The sequence below is a fragment of the Mustela erminea genome, chromosome 3 (genome assembly GCF_009829155.1).
Source record: "Mustela erminea isolate mMusErm1 chromosome 3, mMusErm1.Pri, whole genome shotgun sequence".
In the NCBI taxonomy this organism is placed as follows: domain Eukaryota; kingdom Metazoa; phylum Chordata; class Mammalia; order Carnivora; family Mustelidae; genus Mustela; species Mustela erminea.
Genome location: NC_045616.1, coordinates 95,200,528 through 95,227,902, shown reverse-complemented (window position 1 = coordinate 95,227,902; position 27,375 = coordinate 95,200,528). Strand labels below are relative to the sequence as shown.

Sequence of the window (27,375 nt, the reverse complement as noted above, 5' to 3'; positions counted from 1 at the left end):
CTTTGTCTTTAGTGTGTGTGTGTGTGTGTGTGTGTGTGTGGGTGGGTGGGTGGTTTAACATGTTTGTATATATTGAGTTTTGCCATTTTAAAGCATTTTAAATTTTCAGATTCATAGAAAAAAAGTATTAAATGAGATTCACTAGAATCTGATAGCTAGAGATATGCAAATGAATTGGAGGTATAGAGCAAGAAATGAAAGTATTAATATATTAGAGTGTATTAGGTTTAATTAAAAATTTGCCAGCCTGTCAAAAGTTTTCCAGGATAGTTTAAAAAAAAAAAAGTCTTATTTTTATAATTAGTTTCACTTGAGGCAAAACTATTTTGACTACTAGTGAAGTAGTCATTCATAATGAATAACATATAAATTCTTGGGACAGGAATTATAAATTAGAAGAGAAATATTTATTTATATATTTTTTTCTTTCTCTAGCAGCCAGAATAAAGATAAATGAAGAATTCAAAAGTAATAAAAGTGAAACTTCTCCCAAGAAAATAGAAGAGGTATAGTAATTGAGTCTTTCAATTATGATAAAGCCCTTATACATTTTCTTAGAGAATGATGAAAATAGAGGGGGTATATGAAATAAAAATTATAACTTGATGGTTGAAGGCATCACAATTATAGGTAACCTTCACTTGTTTGGTATGGCTCACCTCTTCAAGGTCATCCTCTACACCCCTAAGACAGCAAGTTGCCAGTGTATAGAACATAGATGTAGCTATGGTCAAAGCAAGAGCAGTTGAACCAACCCAGAAATCCACAGAAATTCTATCTTTAGGTAAGGCAAATGAGTAAGCCTAAGGAGAGTGAGTATTAGAACTACAGAAGGAATTTCTGTTCATTTAGCTCAAGTAGACTAGCTTTTTTTTTTTTTTTTTTAAATTCCTAACTCAACAGTGAAAGTTAATCAGCCACAATTTGTGAACTATTCTTGCTTCGCCTTTTGGTCACTTGCTCTAGTTGAAGAGTCAGTCTACTGACACTGATCTGTGAGCTTCTTAATACTCCCAGTACATGTTCATTTAAAAAAATGCACAATTCCGTTTTTGTATAAAATCATACTGCATATACATACATATTGTCTCTATTTTGAGCCTCTTAAGTGTTTCTGTATCTAACTTCGTATGAATGTAGGAAAAGGACCCTTAGGAGGAAAATAAAAAATGGAAATTTATTTGCAGGAGCAGTTATAATTCCAAGAATTGGTTTGATAAGGAGGAAGCTACAAATTAGAGAAAATCTTCAATGTTTAATAAAATTTCTACATGTTAAATTTTTTTTATAAAAATACATTTATTTTGGAGCACCTGGGCGACTCAGTGGGTAAAGCCTCTGCTTCCAGCTCGGGTCATGATCTCAGAGTCCTGGGATCAAGCCCCACATCAAGCTCCCTGCTCAATGGAGAGCCTGCTTCCCCCTCTCTCTCTGCCTACTGCTCTGCCTACTTGTGATCTCTCTGTCAAAAAAATAAATAAAATATTTTTTAAAAATACATTTATTTTTAGTAGAGAAAAATGCTGTTTTTAGAATAGTAAATATCTGTAATAATCAAGTTAATAAGTTAAAATGAGATAGCCTAAATGTTTTTATTCCTCTGATATAAAAAAGAAAGGAAAAGATTTCATTTAACAATCTGGTAGGGCAAATAGGGACCATGTAGTTTTTATTCATGGCAGAAGTTAAGATGGCATCATAATCAAGTCATAAGTTGAAGAGAAGTTACAAGATCTATACAAAAGTTTGCATTATTTGCTGGTCAGTAGGCTGATGAATAACAATATGGTAATTATTTTTAAATTTAGAAATCATGATGAAAAATTTTTAAATTGGCATGTCTATATCAACTGGGAAATGAACTACAATCTTCTAAATTCCTTTTACTTGTAAAGCACTAATTTAACATAAAGCAGTTTAGAAATGACATATTTGTTATATGCAAATGTATATTTTGTATAATTCTGCATAGATTAAAGCAGAGAGCCCTACGCGGGGCTCGATCCCATGACCCAAGCTGAAGGCAGAGGTTTAACCCACTGAGCCACCCAGGCGCCCCAGGTATCTTTTATACCAGCAGTTCTCTGTTTAGTCTCAAGACCGTTTGCCTTCTTAGAAGTTGAGGACCCCAAAAAGTGCATTTCATGTGGTGTGTCTTTAAATATTTTCCTTAGTAGGAATTGAAATTAAGAGATTTTTGAAATTTGTATTTTTTGTCTAAAAATAATAAACTCATTACATGGTAACAAATACACTGTTTATGGAAAATAACTATTTTCAGGACATTTAGTAAGAAGAGTGAGCACTGTTTTACCATTTTGCAAATCTCTTTAAAGTCTGGCTTAATAGAAAGCAATTCAGTTCTCCTGTCTGCTTCCTCATTCAATTTGGTGCAGTGTATTTTAAGTTAAAATATATGAAGAAAATTCAGCCTCGCACAGATAAGTAGTTGGAAAAGAGTAGGAGTATATAATAGTCTTTTCAAAATAAGTTGTGAATCTGGGCCGTCTGGGTGGCTCAGTGGTTTAGCCTCTACCTTTGGCTCGGGTCATGATCCTGGAGTCCTGGGATTGAGCCCCACATTGGGCTCTCTGCTTGGCAGGGAGCCTGCTTCCTCCTCTCTCGGCCTGCCTCTCTGCCTACTTGTGATCTCTGTCTGTCAAATAAATAAATAAAATCTTTAAAAAAAAAAAAAAGTTGTGAATATTCTTTTATACTACACCTCAACAAATAGTAAACTTCCTTCAAGGTTAGTTGCATTGTGGAACTCTGTTATCTGTTAGACCAGTGGGTGGAAAGAGGTAGATAGGTAAGTAAGGAGATAGATAGATTTTTTGGTGGGGGGGAGCCCTCCAGGATTCATACAGACCACCTCCTGCTCTTCCTTTCTGATTTCCCCTTATCCCTTATTACTCATCACCCTTGTTTCCTGCCTTAGACCTATGAGTCTAAGGTTTAAGTACTTCCAGTGGATGAGGAGACCCATTTTTATTCTTTCTTTCTCCTGCTAAGTCCCTTCTCAGATCTGTTGGGAGTTGAGACTTTGCTCTTCTACCCCTTCTCTATGTCTGTTAATGGCAGCTCCCATCTTTTATTGCTCAGACCAAAAAACTTGGTGCTCTCTTTCTTGATTGCTGTCTTTCTCTCACACTTATATCCAACCTGTCAACCAATTTTTTTGACTTCAGAATATATCTGGAATTCAACCACTGCTCATCCTCCCCATCATTACCTCCTACTTCAAGCCACCATCATCTTTCACTTGATTGTTACAACAGCCTCCTAGTGGGTCTCACTGCTTCCTCCCTAACCTCCCTACAGTCTATTCTCAATACCTCTAAAGGCACATTGAGCCTTTTTTTTTTTTTTCAAGATTTTATTTATTTGACAGAGATCACAAGTAGCAGAGAGGCAGGCAGAGAGAGAGTTGAGGAAGCAGGCTGTCCTCTGAACAGGGAACCCAATGCGGGGCTCGATCCCAGGACCCTGGGATGATGACCTGAGCCGAAGGCAGAGGCTTTAACCCACTGAGCCACCCAGGCGCCCCAGATTGAAACTTTTAAATAAAAAGACATAGGCCATCACTCCTGTATTCACAACCCCCATAGCTTCTCATCCCAAAGCAAAATCTAAAGTCTTTACTGTGAACTATAAGACTGTATCATCTGACATCTGTTGACTTCCACTCAGGTCCCTCCGTCCCTCTTAATTATTACATTCTGAGTGCATTGAGAGCATTTGCATTTACCAAGAACTTTCCTATCTCAGGGCGTTTATGCTTGCTTATTTCTAGAATATTATTCTCCTGCAGGCCCTTAAGCCTTCATTTAGTAGACCAATAGGTTGAATCTGCCTTTCTCTTTGAATGGATCTTTTACCATGCATGATTTTGTAACATCTTGCACTGTTGATTTGGGAAATAGAAGTTCACCAAGTAATGCATATCTTCTAAATGTTAATGTAATTCAGTATGTAATATTTTAAGGTTATATTTATTAATATTAATATCTAATCAGAAAAATCCATAAGCATTGAAAAACTGTCAAGCTTATGATGGCAGATACAGTTTCCCTAGAATTCTATTTTTTTCTTGAAAATGTGAATTTTATCATTGTCAGCAAATACAGTTAGTTGTTTTCTTGAAGTAACAGAGTCAACTTGTTCATTTTCAAGAAAATGTTTGCCAAATACCCAAGTATGAATGATCATAGTTCGTCTACTGTTCATTCATATAAAAGAGTATTCCATGGAGAAAGCTTTACTTCTCACAACTTGGAGCAGAAAGCTTTAGTATTATGAAAATCATTTTGACTTCATGGTATCTAAAAGGATCTCAAGGTCCTTCAGGAGTCCACAGCTTTGAGAATCTTTGTTCTAGCCCACTTTATTTTGCATATGATAAATTCTGAAACTTAGAGTAGGTTTTTAACCCAAGGCCTTATATTTAATGATAGAGCTATTCCAACTCCTAGTTCAGTATTATTTCTAGTATTTAGAACATCCAATTCTATAAAAGAAAGATTCAACCCTCTCCCAAAGAAAACAACATTTTAAACATAAAAAATATATATTCCAACAAAAAATATTCTGAATCTCTTTTGGAACAAAATATGGAACAGATGGATAAAAGTTAAAAGTACACACATGTCTGAGTTTTCTGTATGCTTGGAATGGTTACAAAAAATTAAAGGCAGTATAACCCAAAAAGAAATAACTGTAAACTTACAGTTTTCAAAAACAGTACATTCATAAGGACCATTGAAAAAATACCTTAAGGATTTATTCTGTTTGGTTTTCTTAACAGCTAATAAAAATAGGTTCCGATGTTGAATTGTTGCTCAGAACATCTGTTATACAAGCTATTCACACAGACCACAATACACTGAGTAAGTAAAATTTAAAAAAAAAAATTTGTGACTTCATTGTATTTTAAAATACTGAGCAATTGCAACACTTTTAATGTTGATTATTAAAACAGCTTGATTTTGCCAGTGTATATGTATCTTGTATACATTTGTAAGGCTACCATTTTAAATGGCAGGTTATAAAACTTTGCTGTACTATATTTTTTTCTTTTTCTTTTTTAAATTTATGTTTTCTTTTTAATCTTAACCACTGGTTACATTACAGACTAGTTAGAGAGTATGACTAGCTTTTCATCATATTTATTTGGGGTTCTTTCGTGTTATCATTTATCACCTACTTAAACTGTCTAGTTCTTTACCTTTTATTCTATGAATAGAGTTATTTTTAAAATGGTTATAAGAAATGGAGATATAGCTAAGGATCCTGCATTATACCTCCAGACTCCTTCTAGGGCTTCAGCAGAGTTTTCATTTCACATTATATTTTGTTTGCATTGCCTAAATAAATGTATCTTTGGGGACAACAACAAGAACAACAAAAGAGATGGTATTCAAATTTTTGAGAGGCTTCTTTTTTTTAAGTGAGCTACCAAATTACACAAACAGAAAAGTGCACAATTTATAACTATACAGCCAGTGAGTTTTCACAAGGTGAAATATCCATGTAACCAACATCTACAGTAAGCTATTTAATATTACCAGTATCTCCAAAATCCATCATGTCCTCATGTCTTTTCCAGATACCCCCTTCCAACAAGCAAACCACTATACTACTACTACTATAGATTTTAAACTTAGTATAATAAAATGTTCCAACTTCATGTAAATGGAATCATATAGGATTACTGTTTTGTCTAGTTTCTTTCAGCATTATATTTGTGAGATTCATCTATATTGTTGTGTATACCAACATTTCTATGACTATTGTTTGTATATACCACAGTTTATCCTTCCTGTTCATTTGAGTTGCTCCTAGTTCTGCACTATAATGAATACTGATTCTTTGAACATTATTGGATGTGCCTTTTAGTTTAAAATTTGTACATATATGAAAAATGAAATGTACACATACATTTACACATACATGTACATATGTATGTACATATATATAAAACATATATATACACAATTGACCCTTGAACAGGAGAGGGGCTAGCGTTGCTGACCTCCTGCATGTTAGAAAATTCATGTAGGGGCACCTGGGTGGCTCAGTGGGTTAAGCCTCTGCCTTCAGCTCAGCTCATGATCTCAGGGTCCTGGGATCAAGCCCCACATCAGGCTCTCTGCTCAGCGGGGAGCCTACTTCCCCCTCTTTCTCTCTGCCTGCCTCTCTGCCTACTTGTGATCTCTGTCAAATAAATAAATAAAATCTTTAAAAAAAAAAAAAAGAAAAGAAAAGAAAATTCATGTATAACGTGCCTGGCTAGCTCAACTGGTTAAGCATCCAGCTACTGATTCCGGCTCAGGCCATGATCTCTGGGCGTGGAGCCTACTTAAGATTCTCTCTCCCTCTCCTGCCCCTCCCTACTGCTTGAAGTCTCTCTCTCTCTTAAAAAAAAAAAAAAATTTATGTATAACTTTTGACTACCCAAAAATCTGAACTACTGAAAGCCACCTTTAATGAGAAGCCTTACTGATAACATAAGCAGTACATTAATACATATTTTGTATGTTATATGTATTATAAGCTATAGTCTTAAAATAAGCTGGAGAAAAGAGAATGTTATTAAAATCATAAGAGAAAAGACATTTATAGTACTCCACTGTATTTATGAAGAAATCTTAATGTATGCTACTGCTAACTGGTTTTCCAAAGTGGTCAGACTAATTTACATATCCAGCAGCAGTGTCTGGCTCCAGTAGCTTGACATCCTCATCAGCGCTTAGTACTCTACATCTTTAATTTTCGCTTTTCTGATAATTGTGTAATGGTATTGCATTGTGATTTTAACTTAAAATCTTTGGTAACCAATGAGGTATTAGCACCTTTTCAGTTGTTAAATGGCCATTTGGTTATTCTCCTTTATGAACTGTCAAATTATTCAAGTCTTCTTCCTGTTTTTCCAAGGGGTTATCTGCCTTTTTATTATTGATGTGAAGAAATTATATGTTCTTCTATATAAGAACATATATAGAACATATATAAGAACATATATGTTCTGGGCGCCTGGGTGGCTCAGTGGGTTAAGCCGTTGCCTTCGGCTCAGGTCATGATCTCAGGGTCCTGGGATCGAGCCCCGCGTTGGGCTCTCTGCTCAGCAGGAAGCCTGCTACCTCTTCTCTCTCTGCCTGCCTCTCTGCCTGCTTGTCATTTCTCTCTGTCAAATAAATAAGTAAAAAATCTTTAAAAAAAAAAAAAAAGAACATATATGTTCTTATATGTTTATTATTGATGTGAAGAAATTTGTATGTTCTGAATATGTATTCTTCCTTGCATATGTGTCTTATAGGAATCTTCTACTTAATGGCTTGCTTTTTGTTTTGGTAATGTTTTTTGATAAGAAGGTCTTAATTCTAATGTGATCCAGTTTGTCTGTTTTTATGTTTATAGTTGGTACTTTAGAGTCCTGTAAGAAACCTTTGTCTATCTCAAGCAAGGTCATAAGAAATTCTCTTGGGCTTTCTTCCCAAAGCTTTATTGTTTGATCTTTTCCATTTGGTTGTTTATATCAACTAGAGTTGATTTTTGTTTATGATGTGAGATAGGAGTGAAGATTTTTTTTCAATTTTATTTATTTATTTATGAAGGCCGGGTTGGGGGGTGCACAAGCAGGGGTAATGGCAGGGAGAGGGAGAAACAGGCTACCTACTCTGCAGGGAGCCTGATGCAGGACTCAATCCCAGAACCCTGAAATCATGACCCAAGCCCAAGGCAGACACTTAACTGCCTGAGCCACCCAGACGCCCCTTTTTTTAATTGAAGTATAGTTGACGCAGTGTTATTTTAGTTTCTGGTGCACAACATAGTGATACAACAACACCGTAAGTACTATCCTAATCCCAGGTGTAGCTACCATTTGTTACTACACAGCACTATTACACTACCATTGACAATATTCCCTACTCCATACCTTTTACCCTGTGACTTACTTATTCCGTAACTGAAAGCCTGTACCTCCCACTCCCCTTTATCTCTTTTTGCCCATTCCCCCACCACTGTCACCTCTGGAAACCACCAGTTTGTTCTCTGTATTTATAGGTCTCTTTCTGCTTTTTTATTCATTGTTGTTGTTTGGTTCCACATAAAAGTGAAATCATAAGCTCTTTGTCAAGAATTATTTTTTTACATGTGAATTTCCAGTTAATCCAGCATCATTTATTAAGAAGACCCCTTGGGGCACCTGGGTGGCTCAGTGGGTTAAAACCTCTGCCTTCGGCTCAGGTCATGATCCCAGGGTCCTGGGATCAAGCCCCACATCGGGCTCTCTGCTCTGCAGGGGGCCTGCTTCTCTTCCTCTCTCTCTGCCTGCCTCTCTGCCTACTTGTGATCTCTCTGTCAAATAAATAAATAAAATATTTTTTTAAAAAAAAACTTTTATAAAGAAGACCCCTTTTTCCCCACTGCAGTGCAGGATCACCTTTGTTCTAAAATCAGATAACTATATATCTGCATATATCTGTTTCTGAACTTTATAATCTGTATAGTTTTTCTATCCATGCATCATATCCCATAATGTCTTAATTATTACAGCCTTATAATAAATCTTGATATTTAGTAGTATAAGTCCTATAGAGCTTTAAAGTTATTTTTAGTTCATGAGAATTTATCAGAAATTACTAGCTCATTATGCCTCCATCAGAAAGGATGAATACCCAACTTTTGTAGCAACATGGATGGGACTGGAAGAGATTATGCTGAGTGAAATAAGTCAAGCAGAGAGAGTCAATTATTATATGGTTTCACTTATTTGTGCAGCATAACCTAATAGCATGGAGGACATGGGGAGATGGAAAGGAGAGGGGAATTGGGGAAAATTGGAAGGGGAGGTGAATCATGAGAGACTGTGGACTCTGAAAAACAATCTGAGGGGTTTGAAGTGGCGGGGGGGCATGGGAGGTTGGGGTACCAGGTGGTGGGTATTATAGAGGGCACAGATTGCGTGGAGCACTGGGTGTGGTGAAAAAATACTGAATACTGTTATGCTGAAAATAAATAAATTTAATTTTTAAAAAAAAGAAAGAAATTACTAGCTCTAGGGGCACCTGGATGGCTCAGTGGGTTAAGCCTCTGCCTTTAGCCCAGGTCATGATCTCAGGGTCCTGGGATCAAGCCCTGCATCAGGCTCCCTGCTCAGCGGGGAGCTTGCTTCCCCATCTCTCTGCCTGCCTCTCTACCTACTTGTGATTCCTCTCTCTGTCAAGTAAATAAATAAAACATTTTTAAAAAGGCAGTACTAGCTCTGAGTTGTATTTATAAGAGCAGTAAACATAGTTAATCTAAATTGCAAATTTTAGTCATCATCTTTAATCTTAATAATGATCTTTAGAGCTTTTGTATAGTATAGCAACATTTTATACAGGTAGTCACAGCTTAATGTTATTTTTAACATTTAAAAAAAGGTATTTTTATTTATATGAATAAAAATTTAGGTTATTTCAGCTAAATTTGATATCCATATTTCAGATGCCTGGTTTTAGATGCAGCAGTATTGCTTTAAATTTGTTTTTATCTGTTGGTTTTCTGTATAATTTAATTCTCCCACAAGATTGGAAATTTTGACTCTTTCATGGTAATTAGTATAGAATGCTGTATTACCTTAATAATGGCCCCATTCTTTCTATTAAGAGAAATATGGGTCTCTTTTTCTTAATTTATTCCTGTGGATCTAAGATACAACAAATCTGATTTTTTTTTTTTTAGATTTTATTTATTTATTTGAGAGACAGAGATCACAACTAGGCAGAGAGACAGACAGAGATAGCGGGGGAAGCAGGATCCCTGCAGAGCAGAGAGCCTGATTTGGGGCTCTGTCCCAGGACCCTGGGAATCATGACCTGAGCTGAAGGTAAGAGTCTTTAACCCACTGAGCCACCCAGGCGCCCCAACAAATCTGATTTTTTTTTTTAAAGATTTATTTATTTATTTATTTATTTATTTATTTATTTATTTGACAGACAGATCACAAGTAGGCAGAGAGGCAGGCAGAAAGAGAGGAGGAAGCAGGCTCCCCGCTGAGCAGAGAGCCCGATGCGGGGCTTGATCCTAGGACCCTGGGATCATGACCTGAGCTGAAGGCAGAGACTTTAACCCACTGAGCCACCTAGGCGGCCCAACAAATCTGATTTTTTAATCTTTGTTTTACAATTACTTTAAGAAAATCTCTCCATAAATTTTAGTAGTGTCTGTACTGGTATACAGAAATGAATTAAAATTTTGCTACTTGGCTAAAAAGCAAGAATTGTGATAGTGTGTTTCTAAAAAATATTAGATAATGTCCCAACATGAAAAATAATAGAAACTGAAAATAATAAAACTAAATAATCAAGTTCAGAAGCAGATACATGAATTCCAAATCCATGTTTCTTTTTCCTTCTCTTTCAAATAACTAGAGTAGAAATAAAATATGAACACCTACCAAGAACTCTTTATACTGAATAACTTCTCATTGTTTCCTTCTTATTTTTTTTTAAGTAAGCACCATGCCTGAACTCACAACCCTGAAATCAAGAGTCACATGCTCTACTGACTGAGCCAACCAGGCACCCCTCTCATTTTTTCCTTTAAAAAAAAAAAAATCACATCTCTCTCCTTGCAGAGAATTATCAGCTTCTTTATTACAAACCTAATAATTTCATCATTTGAAAAAAACTCGTTTTTGTTTTTTATTTATTTATTTATTTATTTATCAGAGAGAGACGGGGGGAGAGAGCGAGCACAGGCAGACAGAATGGCAGGCAGAGGCAGAGGGAGAAGCAGGCTCCCTGCTGAGCAAGGAGCCCGATGTGAGACTCGATCCCAGGACGCTGGGATCATGACCTGAGCCGAAGGCAGCTGCTCAACCAACTGAGCCACCCAGGCGTCCCCATTTTTTGAAACTTTGTAAAATGTCAACATTTTATTTTTTTAAATTTTTTAATCTCAATTCCATTATAGTTAATATACAATGTTATGGGGTACCTGGGTGGCTCAGTCATAAATGTCTGCCTTTGGCTCAGGTCATGATCACAGGGTCCTGGGATGAAGCGCTGTATTGGGCTCCGTGCTTGGCAGGAAGCCTGCTTCTCCCTCTTCCACTCCCCCTGCTTGTGTTCCCTCTCTCGCTGTGTCTCTATCAAATAAATAAATAAAATCTTTTTAAAAATAGTGTTGTATTAGTTTCAGGCATACAATATAGTGATTCAGCAATTCTATAAATTACTCAATGCTCATCATGGTAAGTATATTTTTAATCTCCTTCACCTATTTTACCCTTCCCCTTGCCCACCTCCCCTCTGATAACCATCAACTTATTCTCTAGAGTTAAGAGTCTGTTTTTTGGTTTGTCTCTTTTTTTGTTGTTGTTCACTTGTTTTGTTTCTTATATTCCACAAATGAATGAAAGTATGTGCTATTTCTTTAACTTATTTCACTTAACATTATGCTTTCTAGATCTGTCCATGTTGTTGGAAATTGCAAGAGTACATTCTTTTTTATTGCTGAGTAATACTCCATCTTTTACATGTAAAACCACATCTTCTTTATCCATTTATCTGTCAGTGGATACTTGGGCTGCTTCCATAATTTGACTATTATAAATAATGCTGCAGTAAACATAGAGGTGCATGTATCTTCTCAAATCAGTGTTTTCTTATTCTTTGGGTAAATACCCACTAGTGGAATTACTGGCTTATAAAGTAGTTGTGTTTTTTAATTTTTTGAGGAACCTCCATACTGTTTTCCTCAGTGGCTGCACCAGTTTGTATTCCCACAAACAGTGCATAAAGGTTCTTATTTCTCCACATCTTCACCAACGCTTGTTGTTTCCTATCTTTGATTTTAGCCCTCAGGCAAGTGTGAGGTGATACCTCATTGTGATTTTGATTTGATTTTCCTGATTATGGATGATGTTGAGCATTTTCTCATGTTTCTGTTAGACATCTGTGTATCTTCTTTGGAGAAATGTCTATTCATATCTTCTGCCCATTTTTAATTAGATTTTGGGGGGTTTTGGTGTTGAGTTGTATCAGTTCTTTGTATATATTTGGATACTAACCCTTTATCGGATATGTCATCTGCAAATATTTTCTCCCATTCCATAGGTTTTTAGTTTTGTTGATTCATTATTTTTTTCCTATTTGTCTTTTTTTAATTTTTTATTAACATATAATGTATTATTAGCCCCAGGGGTACAGGTCTGTGAATCATTAGGTACACACATCATAGCACATACCCTCCCCAGTGTCTATAACGCAACCACCCTCTCCCTAACCCCCTCCAAATTCATTATTTTTACAATCTTTTCAAATATTGGGGAAACTGGGGCAGGACGAGAAAAAAAATATTAGGGAAACGTTTTATTTCCATATATTCCCTACTTTTTTCTGTGCATCTAGTTTATTTGTTTTTTGGTATCTCTGATACATGAGTTTGGATTAATCATAATCTTTGATTCATACCATTTTCATCATTGGTCTAGCCTAGCTTTGCTAGGTATTATATAGAAAAAGAATAACTATGATTAGAGTATTATATAGAAAAAGAATAACTATGATTAGATAAATACTGAAATTATCCCCTTGTTCTATATTTGTTCATTGGTTATTGACATTTGTCACAGCCCTCTTTCTCATATGAACATTGGCAGCTGGTTTCATTGTTGGCCTTTTTCAAACATATATTTTATAGACAGTTACCAAATTTGTGAAAAAGAAAAAGCTGTGTATAAGAAGATGTATGATGAACAAATTGTGAACAAAAACTCAGGGCTTGGGGCGCCTGGGTGGCTCAGTGGTTAAAGCCTCTGCCTTTGGCTCGGGTCATGATCCCAGGGTTATGGGATCAAGCCCCACATCGGGCTTTCTGCTCAGCAGGGAGCCTGCTTCCTCCTCTCTCTGACTGCCTCTCTGCCTACTTGTGTTCTCTGTCTGTCAAATAAATAAATAAAATCTTTAAAAAATAAAAAATAAAAAAAACTCAGGGCTTCATGTGGTTATATATTAATCATACCTCATTTCTAAAAGTTCCAGGGGCGCCTGGTGGTTCAGTGGGTTAAACTTCTGCCTTCAGTCCGGGTCATGGGATAGAGCCCAGGGTCCGGCTCTCTGCCTAGTGGGGAGCCTGCTTCCCCCCCACCCCCTCCGCCTGCCTCTCCACCTTCTTGTGATCTCTCTCTCTCTGTCAAATAAATAAATAAATATCTAAAAAAAAAAAAAAAATTCCAGGAAACTATTCTTTATTTCAGGTATATTTTTAAACTTCTATTCTTTGTTTTTTTAATATTTGTCTTTGCCTAAAACAATCTAATGTTTTTTTATTCTGAGGCAAGTTCATGTGATCCAACAAACATTTATTGAATACATACTGTGTTAGGCACTGAAAATAAAAAATTAGCAAGACAGTTCCTGTCCTAATGGAACTTAGAGTGCTGTGATAAACAGTTAAGTATTACAATCATTTGGGTGCCATGAAAAGAGAGGCAGATGTGTAGTTGAGACACATAGGCAGAGTTCCAAATCCAACATTTGGTGGGTCAGGACAGGTTCTTAGAAAAAAACAGGTTTTTTTCAAGTTCTTTAATTTGAGTTTATATATATCTGTGTGCTTAATATGTTTAGAGATCTTTCTAGAACTGTGGAGCTAAATATTCTAAATATTTTAATGCCCTATAATTTATTTATATCCTAAACAACACTCTGATTACCAAACTCATAAACATGCCACTGATAGATTTTTTAATTGAAATATAACATAAAACATTGTCTTAGTTCTAGGTATGTAACATAATGATTTTATGTATCTATATATGGTGAAATTATTACAAGTTTTTAGTTAACTTCAACAACCATATATAGTTACACATATTTTTCTTTATGATGAGTATTTTAAGATTTACTGGGTTTTTTTATAAGAGTTTTAAAAATTATTCCTCTCTCTCTTCCTGCCTATCTACTTGTGATCTCTCTGTCAAATAAATAAAATCTTTAAAAACAAAAAAAGGGGGGTGGTGCCTGGATGGCTCAATGGGTTGAGCCTCTGCCTTCAGCTCAGGTCATGATCTCAGGGTCCTGGGATCAAGCCCTGCATCAGGTTCTCTGCTTGGTGGGGAGCCTGCTTCCCCCTCTCTCTCTGCCTGTCTTTCTGTCTACTTGTGATCTCTCTGTCAAAGAAGTAAAATCTTTTTTAAAAAAAGATTTTTTAAAATTATTTTTATTTCTTTAAGTAATCTCTACACCTGATGTGGGGCTTGAACTCACAGCCCTGACATGAGGAGTCATATGCCCTACCAACTGAGCCAGGAGGGCTCCGCTAAGGTTTACTTTCTTAACATCTTTCAAATATATAATGCAGTATTTTTAAAAATATTTTATTTATTTATTTATTTGACAGAGATCACAAGTAGGCAGAGAGGCAGGCAGAGAGAGGGGGAAGCAGGCTCCCCATTGAGCAGGGAGCCCGATGTGGGACTCAATCCCAGGACCCTGGGATCATGACCTGAGCCGAAGGCAGAGGCTTTAACCCACTGAGCCACCCAGGCTGCCCTATAATGCAGTATTGTTAACTGTAGTCACCATGTTGTATATTATATCCCCAGAGTTTATTTATCTTAAAGCTGGAAGTTTGTATTTTTGGCCACTTTAACCCATTTCATCCAATCCCCATACTTTTCCACCTCTGAGTCACTCATCTTTTCTCTTTATCTGTGAGGGCAGTATTTTATATTGTATTTGTTTTAGATTCTCCATGTAGGTGAGATCATACAGTGTTTGTCCTTGTCTAACTTATTTCACTTAGCATAACACCCTCAAAGCCCATCATGTTTTCACAAATGGCAAGATTTCCTTCCTTTGTTATGGCTAAATTATACTCCATCATCTATCTATCTATTTATCTATCTATCTATATACACACAGCACATTTTCTTTATCCATTCAGTGTCTGTAGACACTTAGATAGTTTCAGTGTGTTGGCTATTATAAATAATGCTGCAGTGAACATATGGGTCAGATATATTTTCAAGATAGTGATTTCATTTTCTTTGGATAAATAACCAGAAGTGGAATTGCTAGATCATATTGTAGTTTTGGTTTTTTGTTTTTTAAGATTTTATTTATTTATTTGACAGATCACAAGTAGGCAGAGAGGCACGCAGAGGGAGAGGGAGAAGCAGGCCCTTGCCGAGCAGAGAGTCAGATGCGGGGCTTGATGCCAGGACCCTGAGATCATGACCTGAGCCGAAGGCATAGGCTTAACCCACTGAGCCACCCAGGCACCCTGATCATATTGTAGTTTTATTTTAATTTTTTGAGACTACATACCGTTATCTGTAGTGACTGCATGCATTTTTAGCAGTAGTGCACAAGGGTTTCCTTTTCTTCACATACTTGCCATCCTTTCTTGTCTTTTTGACAGTAGCCATTCTGACAGGTATGAGGTGCAATCTTATTATGGTTTTGCTTTTCATTTCCCTGATGATTAGGGATGATGAGCACTTTTTCGTGTATTTATGCCATTTATAGGTCTTTGGGAAAATGTCTGCTCAGCTTCTGAGCATATTTTTAATTAGATTTTTTAATTTAATTTTTAATTATATGTTTGGTGTTTTGCTTTTGAATTATATGAGTTCTTTATACACTTTAGATATTAGTTTCTTATCAGATATAGGGTTTGCAAATATTTTCTCACATCCCATTGGTTGCATTTCATTTTGTTAATAATTTCCTTTGCTGTACAAGAAGCTTTTTAGTTTGATTTAGTCCCACTTATTTATGTTTTCTTTTATTACCTTTGTTTTCAGTGTCTGATCCAAAAAAGTCATGGTCAGGGCCAGTGTCAAGGAGTTTATTCCCCTGTGTTTCTTTCTAGGAGTTTTATGGTTTCAGGTCTTCAGACCTTCAACCGATTTGAGTTCATTTTTGTGTATGGTGTAAGTTAGGGGTCCACTTTCATTTTCTGTATATGTGGATGTCCAGTTTTCCCAGAATTATTTATTGAAGAAACCAGCTTTTCCTGTTGTATCCTTTCCCATTTCCTTTGTCGTTAATTAACTGACAGTATATGCATGGTTTATCGCTGGGCCCTCTGTTTTATTCCATTGATCTATGTATCTGTTCTTATGTTTTTATGCAAATACCGTATTATTTTGATTACTATAGCTTTGTAGTATAGTTTGAAATCAAGAAGTGTGAGGTCTCTAACTTTGTTCTCCTTTCTCAAGGTTTCTCTGGCTTTTCAAGGTCTTTTGGGATTCCATATAAATTTTAGGATTATTTGCTCTATTTCTGTGAAAAGTACTATTGGAATTTTGATAGAGATTGCATTGAATCTGTAGATTCCATAGGATATGAGGGATATTTCAACAACGTTAAGTCATCCAACTTATTAGCATGGAATAATTTTCCATTTATTTGTGTTGTCTTATTTCTTTCATCACTGTTTTATAGTTTTGAGTATATGGGTCTTTCACCTCCTTGATTAAATGTATTCCTAAGTATTTTATTATTTTTGCCACAGTCATAAATGGGATCCTTTAAAATTTCTCTTTTTGATGATTTGTTAATAGCATATAAGCATACAACTGATTTTTTGTATGTATATTTTTTTATCCTGCAACTTTACAGAATTTGTTTATTCTAGCAGTTTTGATAATCTTTAGGGTTTTCTATATATAATGTATTATCTGCAAATAGAGACCGTTGTTCTATTCTTATTAGGATACCTTCTATTTCTTCTGCTTGCCTTGTTGTTCTGGGTAGGGCTTTTAGTACTGCATTGAATAGAAGTGATGAGAATGGGCAGCCTTGTCTTGTTCATGATCTTAGAGAATGAACTTTGTTTTTTTATCATTGAGTATGATGTTAATTGTGGGCCTGTCATAGTCATTATGTTGAGGTTATGTTTCTGCTATACCCATTTTGCTGGAAGTTTGTATCATGAATAGATATTGAATTCTGTTTAATGCTTTTTCTATGTCTTTTGAGTTGATTCTATGATTTTTTTTTTATTCCTTCATTTTGTTAATGTGGTATATCACATTGATTTGCAGATGTTGATTTGCATTCCTGGTATAAATCCCACTTGATCTTGGTTTAAGATCCTTTTCACATATTGTTGAATTTGGTTTGCTAATATTTTGTTGAGGATTTTCACATCTATGTTCATCAGGGATATTGGTCTCTAGTTTTCATTCCTTATAGTGTCCTTGTCTGGTTTTGGTATCAGAGTAATGCTGGCCTCATGAAATGAGTTTGGAAATACTGCTTCCTCTTCTATTTTATTTATTTATTTTTAATCTTGGCCTACATTTTTATTTGAGCCAGAGTGAATTAAATAAAGCCTTTTTATTTTAAGAAATTACTTTTTAAGTGATACATTTCATATGACCGTAATAGATAAGGTTTTTCAGGAGCCTAAAGTATAGGAAATAAATCATGATCTCGGTATAGTTCTTTTTCAAAATCTGACAACTTTAATAAACTTACGCTGTTATGACACATTGACATCTAATATAGAGAGCAAAGTCAGGGACTTTACAATCAATAAAGCAATGTTGCAGTGAAAAATAGTATATAGCATGTAAATATACCCATGATAAATTTGGCCTAATGAAAGTGCTGGAAGTTAATTTAGAAAAAATCAGTTTTAGGGCACCTTTTTTTTTTTTTTTTAATTTTATTTATTTGACAGAGATCACAAGTAGGCAGAGAGAGAGAAGGAAGCAGGCTCCCTGCCAAGCAGAGAGCCCAATGCGGGGCTCGATCCCAGAACCCTGGAATCACGACCCGAGCTGAAGGCAGAGGCTTTAACCCACTGAGCCACCTAGGCGCCCATTTAGGACACTTTGTGATTCCAAAGGTTACCTAATAAGGTGAATTGGGTAAAGGGATGGAGTGAACATTTGATAGGTTTTCTGGTTATTACCACTCTTTGAATTGATCATTTTGTTACTGGGATTTCCATCTCATTGAATTCTTTTTTTTTTTAAAGATTTTATTTATTTATTTGACAGAGAGAGATCACAAGCAGGCAGAGAGAGAGGATGAAGCAGGCTCCCCGCTGAGCAGAGAGCCCGACGCAGGGCTCGATCCCAGGACTCTGAGATCACGACAGGAGCCAAAGGCAGCGGCTTAACCCACTGAGCCACCCAGGCACCCCATTTCATTGAATTCTAAATTCCCATCATAGAATATAGAAAATCCACTTCTTCAGTTTTCTTTACAGCTCAGGCATAGAATTTGTTTATTTTATTTTATTTTATTTTTGATAAACATATAATGTATTATTCACTTCAGGGGTACAGTTCTGTGAATCATCAGTCTTACACAATTCACAGTACTCACCATAGCACATACCCTCCCCAGTGTCCATAACTGAGACACCCTATCCCTCCCTCCTCCACTCCCCAGCAACCCTCAGGTTGTTTCCTGAGATTAAGAGTCTCTTATGGTTTGTCTCCTCCCAATCCCATCTTGCTTCATTTTTTTTCCCTTCCTTAACCCCAACAAGCCCCTGCCCTGCCTCTCAGATTCCTCATATTAGAGAGATCATATAATTGTCTTTCTCTGATTGACTTATTTCGCTATGCCCTCTAGTTCCATCCACTGTTGTTGCAAATGGCAAGATTGCGGGGGTTTTGATGGCTGCATAGTATTCCAGTGTGTGTGTGCGCGCGCACACGTGTGTGTGTATGTGTATGCATGCACACATGTGCACACACACACACACATATATATATGTATATATGCCCCACATCATCTTTATGCATTCATCTGTACATGGACATCTAGGTTCTTTCCATAGTTTGGCTATTGTGGACATTGCTGCTATAAACATTTGGGTGCACGTGCCTCTTCAGATCACTACAGTTGTATCTTTCAAGTAAATACCCATTAGTGTAATTGCACTAATCGCCTGAGTCATAGGGTAGCTCTATTTTCAACTTTCTGAGGAACCTCCATACTATTTTCCAGGGTGGCTGCACCAGCTTGCAGTCCCACCAACAGTGTAGGAGGGTTCCCATTTCTCCGCATCCTCTCTAACATCTGTCATTTCCTGACTGTTAGTTTTAGTCAGGCACAGAACTTGACATAGGTGAAGTATATTCACTCATAATCAGAAATGAACTTGAGAAAAGACAGTTGGCATAGAATCTCTTTTGCAGGCAAGAGTACATCCGTGGATGTAGAGTCAAGTTACTGATTCAGAAGTGGCATTGTTGTGGTGGCAGGAGCAGATGTAGTAAAATTGAGTTTCCAGCAGCATCTGAAATGTAGCATCTTGTGTTCCATGGTGGTAGAAATGGTGGCAATTTCTTCTAGTGCCCAAAAGAAGCAATAGTTTTCACCATCAGGCCAATTTTGTGGTATGACTTTGTATATTGTTGCTGAAAGCCTAGCCTTAAGCCTGCCTGATTCTTAAGCCCTCACAATAATTGCATGGAGTTAGACTAATAACCCTTTTAATAAATGACTTCTCTGCCTAATTAGCCAGAATTAGCTTCTGTTACTTTTCACTAAGAACAACAGAAGTTGTTACCAGAAGTGAGTTACTGAAAATTACACAGCCTAAAATGTGAAATTAGTTTAATAGAAGGCAAGGACAGAGGGAGATAGGACTGTTATGGACCTGGACCTTTACAGTCTTTAGGCTGGTGGTCCTTGTTATGTAGTGATGAAACATAAAGTCAGTGCCTCATCGTGTTTCTGAGGCACAGACCACGTACCAGCTAAAGCTACAGCAATAAGAGAAAGAACAGAATGTCAGGTGTTCTGGTTATTTCCTCCTGCTTTCAGCAAAATACTGAAAAAGAGAATGAATGCAGATTAAGCTGGTTGGTGCAAAGCAAATACGGAAGGAGGTACTCTTTTGCTAAGAGCACTTTTCTGTCTACATCCTGATTGAAAGTCCTATACTTGAGATTTAGCGTCTTGCAGAATTGAAAATGAGAACTGCTCTTATCCACTAACCCTATAGCCAATACAAGCAGGGCACTTTTGAGTTCCAGCATGAAATAAAATTAATGCCTCAAGCCATTCCCATTTTCCAGACAAGAATCAGAGATATACAATTCACTTACTCACTGGGGCCTATAGTTTTTCATTACTTTAAGAAGTATCCATTAAAGGGCGCCTGGTTGTTAAGTGGCTCAGTCGTTAAGCAGCTGCCTTCAGCTCAGGTCATCATGATCCCAGGGTTCTGGGATCAAGCCCCGCATCAGGCTCCCTGCTTGGCGGGAAGCCTGCTTCTCCCTCTCCCACTCGCCCCTGCTTGTGTTCCCTCTCTCGCTGTGTCTCTCTCTCTCTGTCAAATAAATAAATAAAATCTTAAAAAAAAAAAAAAAAGTATCCATTAATCTTAGGGTTGGGGAATATAGAGGCCAGAATATAGAGGCCATTACCAAAGGATGGAAATCCTCATGCTTAAAAATTATCAGGATGTTTGCCTGTGTCTACTTATACATTAAAATGACTAGAGGGGCACCTGAGTGGCTCAGTGGGTTAAAGCCTCTGCCTTCGGCTCAGGTCATGATCCTAGGGTCCTGGGATCGAGCCCCACATCGGGCTCTCCACTCAGTGGAGAGCCTGCTTCCTCCTCTCTCTCTCTGCCTGCCTCTTTGCCTACTTGTGATCTCTGTCAAATAAATAAAATCTTTAAAAAAATAAAAATAAAATAAAATGACTAGAAAAAAAATAATTTTGAATGAAGTATATTGCCAGGAAACGCCAAGCCTGGGTACCTGGCTTTAACTCTTAAGACCATCCCTGGGCTCCTGAACTCATATCAATAAAAAGGGGATTGTGAAAGCTTCAGAGCCTCAAAGAAGGGCATCTTCCCCAGTATGCCCACCTCTGGACAAGGATTCCCCGGATATACCAGGAGCCTTGAGGAACAGTGGACAAGAGAGGGTCTTTAAGTCTCCCAGAAAATGGGATATGTGCTACCAGATTGTCTGACTAAAAAATTTATTACTTTGCCAAAAGCAAGGGTTCCTTGCTCTTCCAGCAGGTTTTATAATTTACTGTGGAACAGTGACTGCCATGTGCTTCCTATTCCAGGTTTTCATTGCTGTATCTATTTATTCTTTACTGTAGTCCAGTAGGTAACTACCATGTGGGTGCTGGCTAGTCCTGATGGGAAGGCTAGCACATTCGCCAGACGTACCCAGTTTGCATCTGGATGGGACCTTGGAAGTCAAGTAGTAAATGGATATATTCTATATATGAAATGAAGGCATATATTCATGTTGTATAGCCAGAAGAGTATATTACTAGTTACCTCCTCAATATCCATTCCTTCTTACCAGCTGAAAAACTTTGTTCGGGATCCAGTATGCCAAGCCGAAAAAAAAAGTTACTTCTCAGACTACATTACACCTTTCTGACCACCTAAGCAGTTGTATACTGGATGTTGTTGTAAGAAGGGTTTTTTCCAGTTAAAAAGGCATAAGCCTACCTAGCAGTGTCCTTTTGCCCTTTTCCCATCTGCCTGCTATGATATCATAGCAATAGTAAAGACAAAAATCAAACATGAAGGATAGCAGAGCAGGAATTTAAAAAGAGCCTGGCTTCTTAGTGGTAGTAAAGACCAGCAGTAGCCCAGGATGCCTTAATCTATATTTCTTGATATGTGAGCAAATTAAACCCCTTACTTTTTTAAACTGTCTTTTGTTGGACTTTTGGTTGATCTGTATTTTCCACCGGATTGTAAACTCCTTGAAGTTGAATAGACTTTTTTTTATTGGGTGTAACTGACATGTGACATTATATTAGTTTCATTTGTACAACATGATTCCATATTTGTATAGACTGCAAAATAGATTACCACAATAAGTATAGTTAATATCTGTCTGCGTACGTAGTTACAAATTGTTTTTCTTGGGACGGGAACTTTTAAGATACACTTTTTGAGCAGCTTTCTTTTTTATTTTTATTTTTTAAATTTTATGTATTTATTTGACAGATAGAGATCATAAGTAGATGGAGAGGCAGGCAAAGGAAGAGAGGAGGAAGCAGGCTCCCTGCTGAGCAGAGAGACCGATGTGGGGCTCGATCCCAGGACCCTGGGAACATGACCTGAGCCAAAGGCAGAGGCTTTAACCCACTGAGCCACCCAGGCACCCCTTGAGCAGCTTTCAAATAAGCAATACAGTATTATTAACTACAGCCACTATGCCGTACTGAAGAGACTATTCTATATTTGCTTCTACATTTTTATTTTGTGAGGTAATGTTCAGCACATATATATATATGTTTGATAAGTGAAACAATTTACTGCCATCGCTAATATGTTAAAACCTAAACTCTAATTTGCTCTCTGGTGGTATCTCCAAAGATTGGTGGAAGCAGGTGAGATATAAATAATGGTTAAATAATAATTACTTAGGGCCCCTGGGTGGCTCAGTGGGTTAAAGCTTCTGCCGTCGGCTCAGGTCATGATCCCAGGGTTCTGGGATCGAGCCCCGCATCAGGCTCTGTGCTCAGCGGGGAGCCTGCTTCCCTTCCTCTCTCTCTCAGCATGCCTCTCTGCCTACTTGTGATCTTTGTCTATCAAATTAAAAAAAAAAAAAAACTTTCATATATGTTTGCTAAATTTGCAAATAATTCTCTTATAAAACCACAGTGTAATTATCAAAACCAGAATATGAACATTGATATAACTCTACCATTCAGATTTTTCATTTGTCCTAACTTGTCTTCTGTAGCAGAAGAAAAAAATTCCCTCTGGTCTAGGAACAGGTTGAGGATCACACAAATAGCATTTAGTCACCATGTTTTTTAGTCTTCCTCAATCAGGAACAATTCCTCAATCTGTCTTTGTCTTTCTTGACCATGTTATTTTTGAAGAGTATATCCAAGTTATCATGATACCTGAATTCATCTCTTCTGGAGAAAAAAAGGAAAAATCAATGATGTTTACAAAATTTCTTATCTTAATTAAAAGCTGCATCTCACTTGAGCTCCAGCAGGATGTCTTACCAAAGACTCATTATTTGTTGTTGTTGTTGTTTGACTAGGTTTCTCAGTGGGGCACTGTTGACATTTTGAACAGCATAGTTTTTCACTGCACCAGACTTCCCATACATTCCTGGCTCCTGCTCACTAAATGCCAGTAGCATTCTTCATTTGGTGTGACAACCCAAAACACCCCCACATGAAAACCACTATTCTGTAAAATTTATTTAGAGTCTTTAAGTAAGGAAAATGGCCTTGTTTTTTATATAGTTAGTAAGCACTTTAACAAAATTTCAAGTTGATTGTTTTAATTATCAGCAATCTGTCATCAGATAGGTGATAATGTACATTAGTCAAATTCTGTTTAGGTAATTAGTTATATTTAATAAATAAATGATTAAGGGTTAAGTTGATCATAGATGTTTTAATATAATCTGAAATGAGAATCCTGTTAACAGTTTCCATTTAAAATCAAGGACTTCACCTTTGAAGTTAACTGAAATGAAATATTTCTGGAAGATTTACCTTAAAATTCAGTATTTTACTGTTAGAAATTTTAGGGGGGAACAAGTATTATGTTCATTTTATTTTAATTTTAATGATATCTATTATTCTTTTTGTTTTTCTTTCAGAATTGGTCCCTAGGAGAGAGCTCCTTATAGAAAATGTGCCATATTGTGATGCACCAACTCAGAAGCAATGAGTTTTCTAGGATAAAATCAAGTCTTTTAGTTTTTAATCCTAAATATATAACTGTGGCAATGGAAGTTTTGGAAATGCAAGTATTTCAGAACCAGCCTATTGAAAGTGAATGAATTAAAGTACCATTTCATAATTAAATTTCACATTAAAAGAACATTGCTGAAAACTGCAGAACATAGTTAAATATTTTTAGACAGCTTTAAATAAGACATGTCGTTTGCTTTGAAAATCAAACTTGATAAACTAAAATAAATGCTTAGGAGATATGTCGTATTCATTTTTCTATGACCTTGATGAGTATTTTGGTCTTAACTAAGAATGCAGTGATTTGACAAGTTGGTGGATTTTCCTCCCATGTGAAATGAAACTGTTACGTTAAAATTGTTAGATTAGGGGTGTCTGGATTGTTCATTTGGTTGGGTGTCTACCTTCAGCTTGAGTCATGATCTCAGGGTCCTGAGATTGAGCTCCATTTTGAGCTCCCTGGTCAGCATGGGTCTACTTTCCCTTCTCCTTCTGCCCCTGTGCTCTCTCTTTCTCTCTCACTCTCAAATAAGTAAAATTTTTTTTAAAAAAAGGAAAATAAAATTAATAAATCTGTGTTTAGTTCCATAAACTAAATTGGTCAGAAAAATCACAATGTGATAGAATGTGACCTTTAGTCTCCTAAAGCAGTGAAATTTCTGTAGCTAACAAATGATTACTCAGTTTCCTTTCAGAGATAGAGTCTCTCTCTGTTCCTGTAAAGATATTTTTCTAATAAGTCTTCTGAAGAGGGTCGCTTGGGTGGCTCAGTGGGTTAAGCCTCTGCTTTTGGCTCAGATCATGGTCTCAGGGTTCTGGGATCGAGCCCCACATCGGGTTCTCTGCTCAAGGGAGAGCCTGCTTCCCCATCCCCCTTTGCCTGCCTCTCTGCCTACTTGTGATCTCTCTATCTGTGTCAAATAAATAAAATCTTTAAGAAAAAATTAGTCTTCTGAAGATAGATAAATAAAATATCAAAATCACGTAGGATCATTGTGGAATAAAAAATCAATTTTTTAAAGAAATTTTTTTAATCAAACTATGTAATACAGCCTTAGTAGAAATAGTATACTTGGGCCACAGCTGGACTTTATTGTGAAAATGTAATATGTGGCTACATTCTTTCCATTGTAATCAATAAAACTAAATGGCTTTTCTTTTTCCACATATCCCATCCATCCCTGACGTAATGGGCAGTATCACAAAACAGTGTGTCATTCTACCATCTAACGGTGGGAACTAAAAAATTGTATTTAATATTCTTCTTGTTTCTCTTTTAACTGTGTATTTTTATCATTCTCTTAGTGAACAGTGTGTTCTCTCCCCATTTGCTGACCAATTCTCCCATTCAATGATGATACAAAATTTTTAATTTTTATAGGATTCTTAATGCAAGCTTTGTTGGCAAAACATGGATATATCCATACTGGATATAAAATGTCATATTTTAAAATAATTTAATTTAAATTTAAAAATAATAAAATCATTTAATTTGGGGAGATCAAAGATTTTCTAAATTCCTCAGACATACTACACTTAATATTAAGCCATTAACTATCCTTAATGTCTTCTAATACTTGTAAGAAGAGTGTTTAATTGTCTGTGAAATGGTTTATACATGTCAAAAGACTTGCTACATTAATTTTTCATCTCCCATATATAGTATTTATTTTTGTGGAAATGATACCTAATTGTTGCTTCATATTTGAAATTTGTTCTTATAAAAGAATGCTGAAAGTTGTCACAGTATAATCACTGCTAAATTCCCTGACCTACTATTGTTTCATTAAGTATCTATATTATCTATTTGGAGGAAAGTTGGCTGACCTAGGTTAACTTAATATATTTTAATTGTTTCAGTAATACTGAAAATTTTAATAGTTTCTAGCTTTTTATCTTCTTTTTTTCCTAAAGATTTACTTATTTATTTAACAGAGAGAGAGAAAGCATGAGCAGGAGTTAGGAGCAAGGGGAGAGGGAGAAGCAGCTCCCCGCAGAGCAGGGAGCCCAGTGCAGGACTCCATCCCAGGACCCTAGAATCATACCTGAGCTGAAGGGAGATGCTTAAACTACTGAGCACTCCCTTGCTTTCTTTCTTTAATCTTAATTCCTGTGTTCCATTCTTCATTCACATTAATTTAAATATCTGAACAGATTTCTTTTTTCTTATAAACTTATCATTAGGAGCAATAGAGATTAATAATTCACATGCATATTTTATGAAACCCAGTGGCTATGAGATTTTCTTCAAAATACATATATTTTATACATATATGTATATATACATATACATATATAAGAAAAAGGATCCTGTTTATATTAGCAGAGAAAACTATAAAATAGTAATAGACTTAAAAAAAAGTATAACTTAATGGAAGACATATTGTGTTTTTAGGTGGGACAATTGAAAGTTATGGACATGAACAGTTTAAATGTTATCTATCAAAATCCCAAAAGATTAAAGATACATCAACATAAGAATATGTAACTTTTTTTTTTAAGATTTTATTTATTTATTTGACACCAGAGAGAGAAATCACAAGTAGGCAGAGAGGCAGGCAGAGAGGGGGAGGAAGCAGGCTCCCCGCTGAGCAGAGAGCCCAATGCGGGACTCGATCCCAGGATCCTGAGATCATGACCTAAACCAAAGGCAGAGGCCCAACCCACTGACCACCCAGGCACCCAAGAATATGTAACTTCTGTACTCTGTGAAAGCTCCTATTAAAAAGGTTTAGAGAAATTATTTGCTGTCAACATAGTGATTAAAATAGTTTCAATAGGGGCGCCTGGGTGGCTCAGTGGTTTGGGCTGCTGCCTTCGGCTCGGGTCATGATCTCAGGGTCCTGGGATCGAGCCCCGCATCGGGCTCCCTGCTCCGCAGGAAGCCTGCTTCCCTCTCTCTCTCTCTCTCTCTCTCTCTTTGCCTGCCTCTCTGCCTACTTGTGATCTCTGTCTGTCAAATAAATAAATAAAATCTTTAAAAAAAAAAAAATAGTTTAAATATTTAAGTGCTCCTATGACTTAATTAATCATAATTGTGTGAAAAATAAACATGGGAAAAATGGTCCATTTCTTCACAAAAGAAGAAATATTAAGCCCCTCTAGTGATCAGAGAAATGTAAATTGAAATGAAACTTTTTTCATCAAATTTGTAAAAGTTAAACTGATCATATCCATTATTTGTAAGGGTAACATGGGTATGAGGAAGTGGATAATCTCAAATATTTCTGGAAGGGATAAAAGTGATAGGACCTTTTTGAAAGGAAAATTGACATTAAAATTTAAAATAAACATATTGGGATGCCTGGGTGGCGGTGAAGCATCAGCCTTCGGCTCATGTCATGATCTTAAGGTCCTGGGATGGATCCCCACGTTGTGTAGCTTCTTACTCAGCTGGGATCCTGCTTCTCCCTCTCACTCTGCCTGCCGCTCTCCATTTTAAAAATAATTAAATTAACATTTTACTCAGTCTTTTATCTCCATAATACAAGAATATATATACACACACGTATATATGTATTCTTGTATTATGGAGAAATATAATGTATATTATATATACACGTATATATGTATTCTTGTATATACATATGTACGTATATATATATACATGCACACAAATTAATAGAAATCTACATACTTTAAAAAATACACATAAAAAAATAAAAAAAATTTAAAAAGTACAGTTGACCTTTGAACA

At 36.4% G+C, this 27,375-nt stretch overlaps 1 protein-coding gene across 2 annotated transcripts in view; it reads left to right on the top strand.

Moving 5' to 3' along the window:
- LYRM7 (LYR motif containing 7) overlaps window positions 1-23,927 on the top strand; it is a 33,321-nt gene extending 9,394 nt beyond the window's left edge. The window contains exons 3-5 of one of the 2 annotated variants that reach the window (XM_032336825.1): window positions 439-506; window positions 4,805-4,886; window positions 23,585-23,927. In XM_032336825.1, coding sequence (XP_032192716.1) covers window positions 439-506; window positions 4,805-4,886; window positions 23,585-23,655 — 221 coding nt within the window. In that variant the 3' untranslated portion in view covers window positions 23,656-23,927. Of the gene's footprint in view, window positions 1-435; window positions 507-4,804; window positions 4,887-23,584 lie in introns of both variants that reach the window. The other variant, XM_032336824.1, reaches the window with a different exon arrangement.
- Window positions 23,928-27,375: the final 3,448 nt, after the last annotated feature.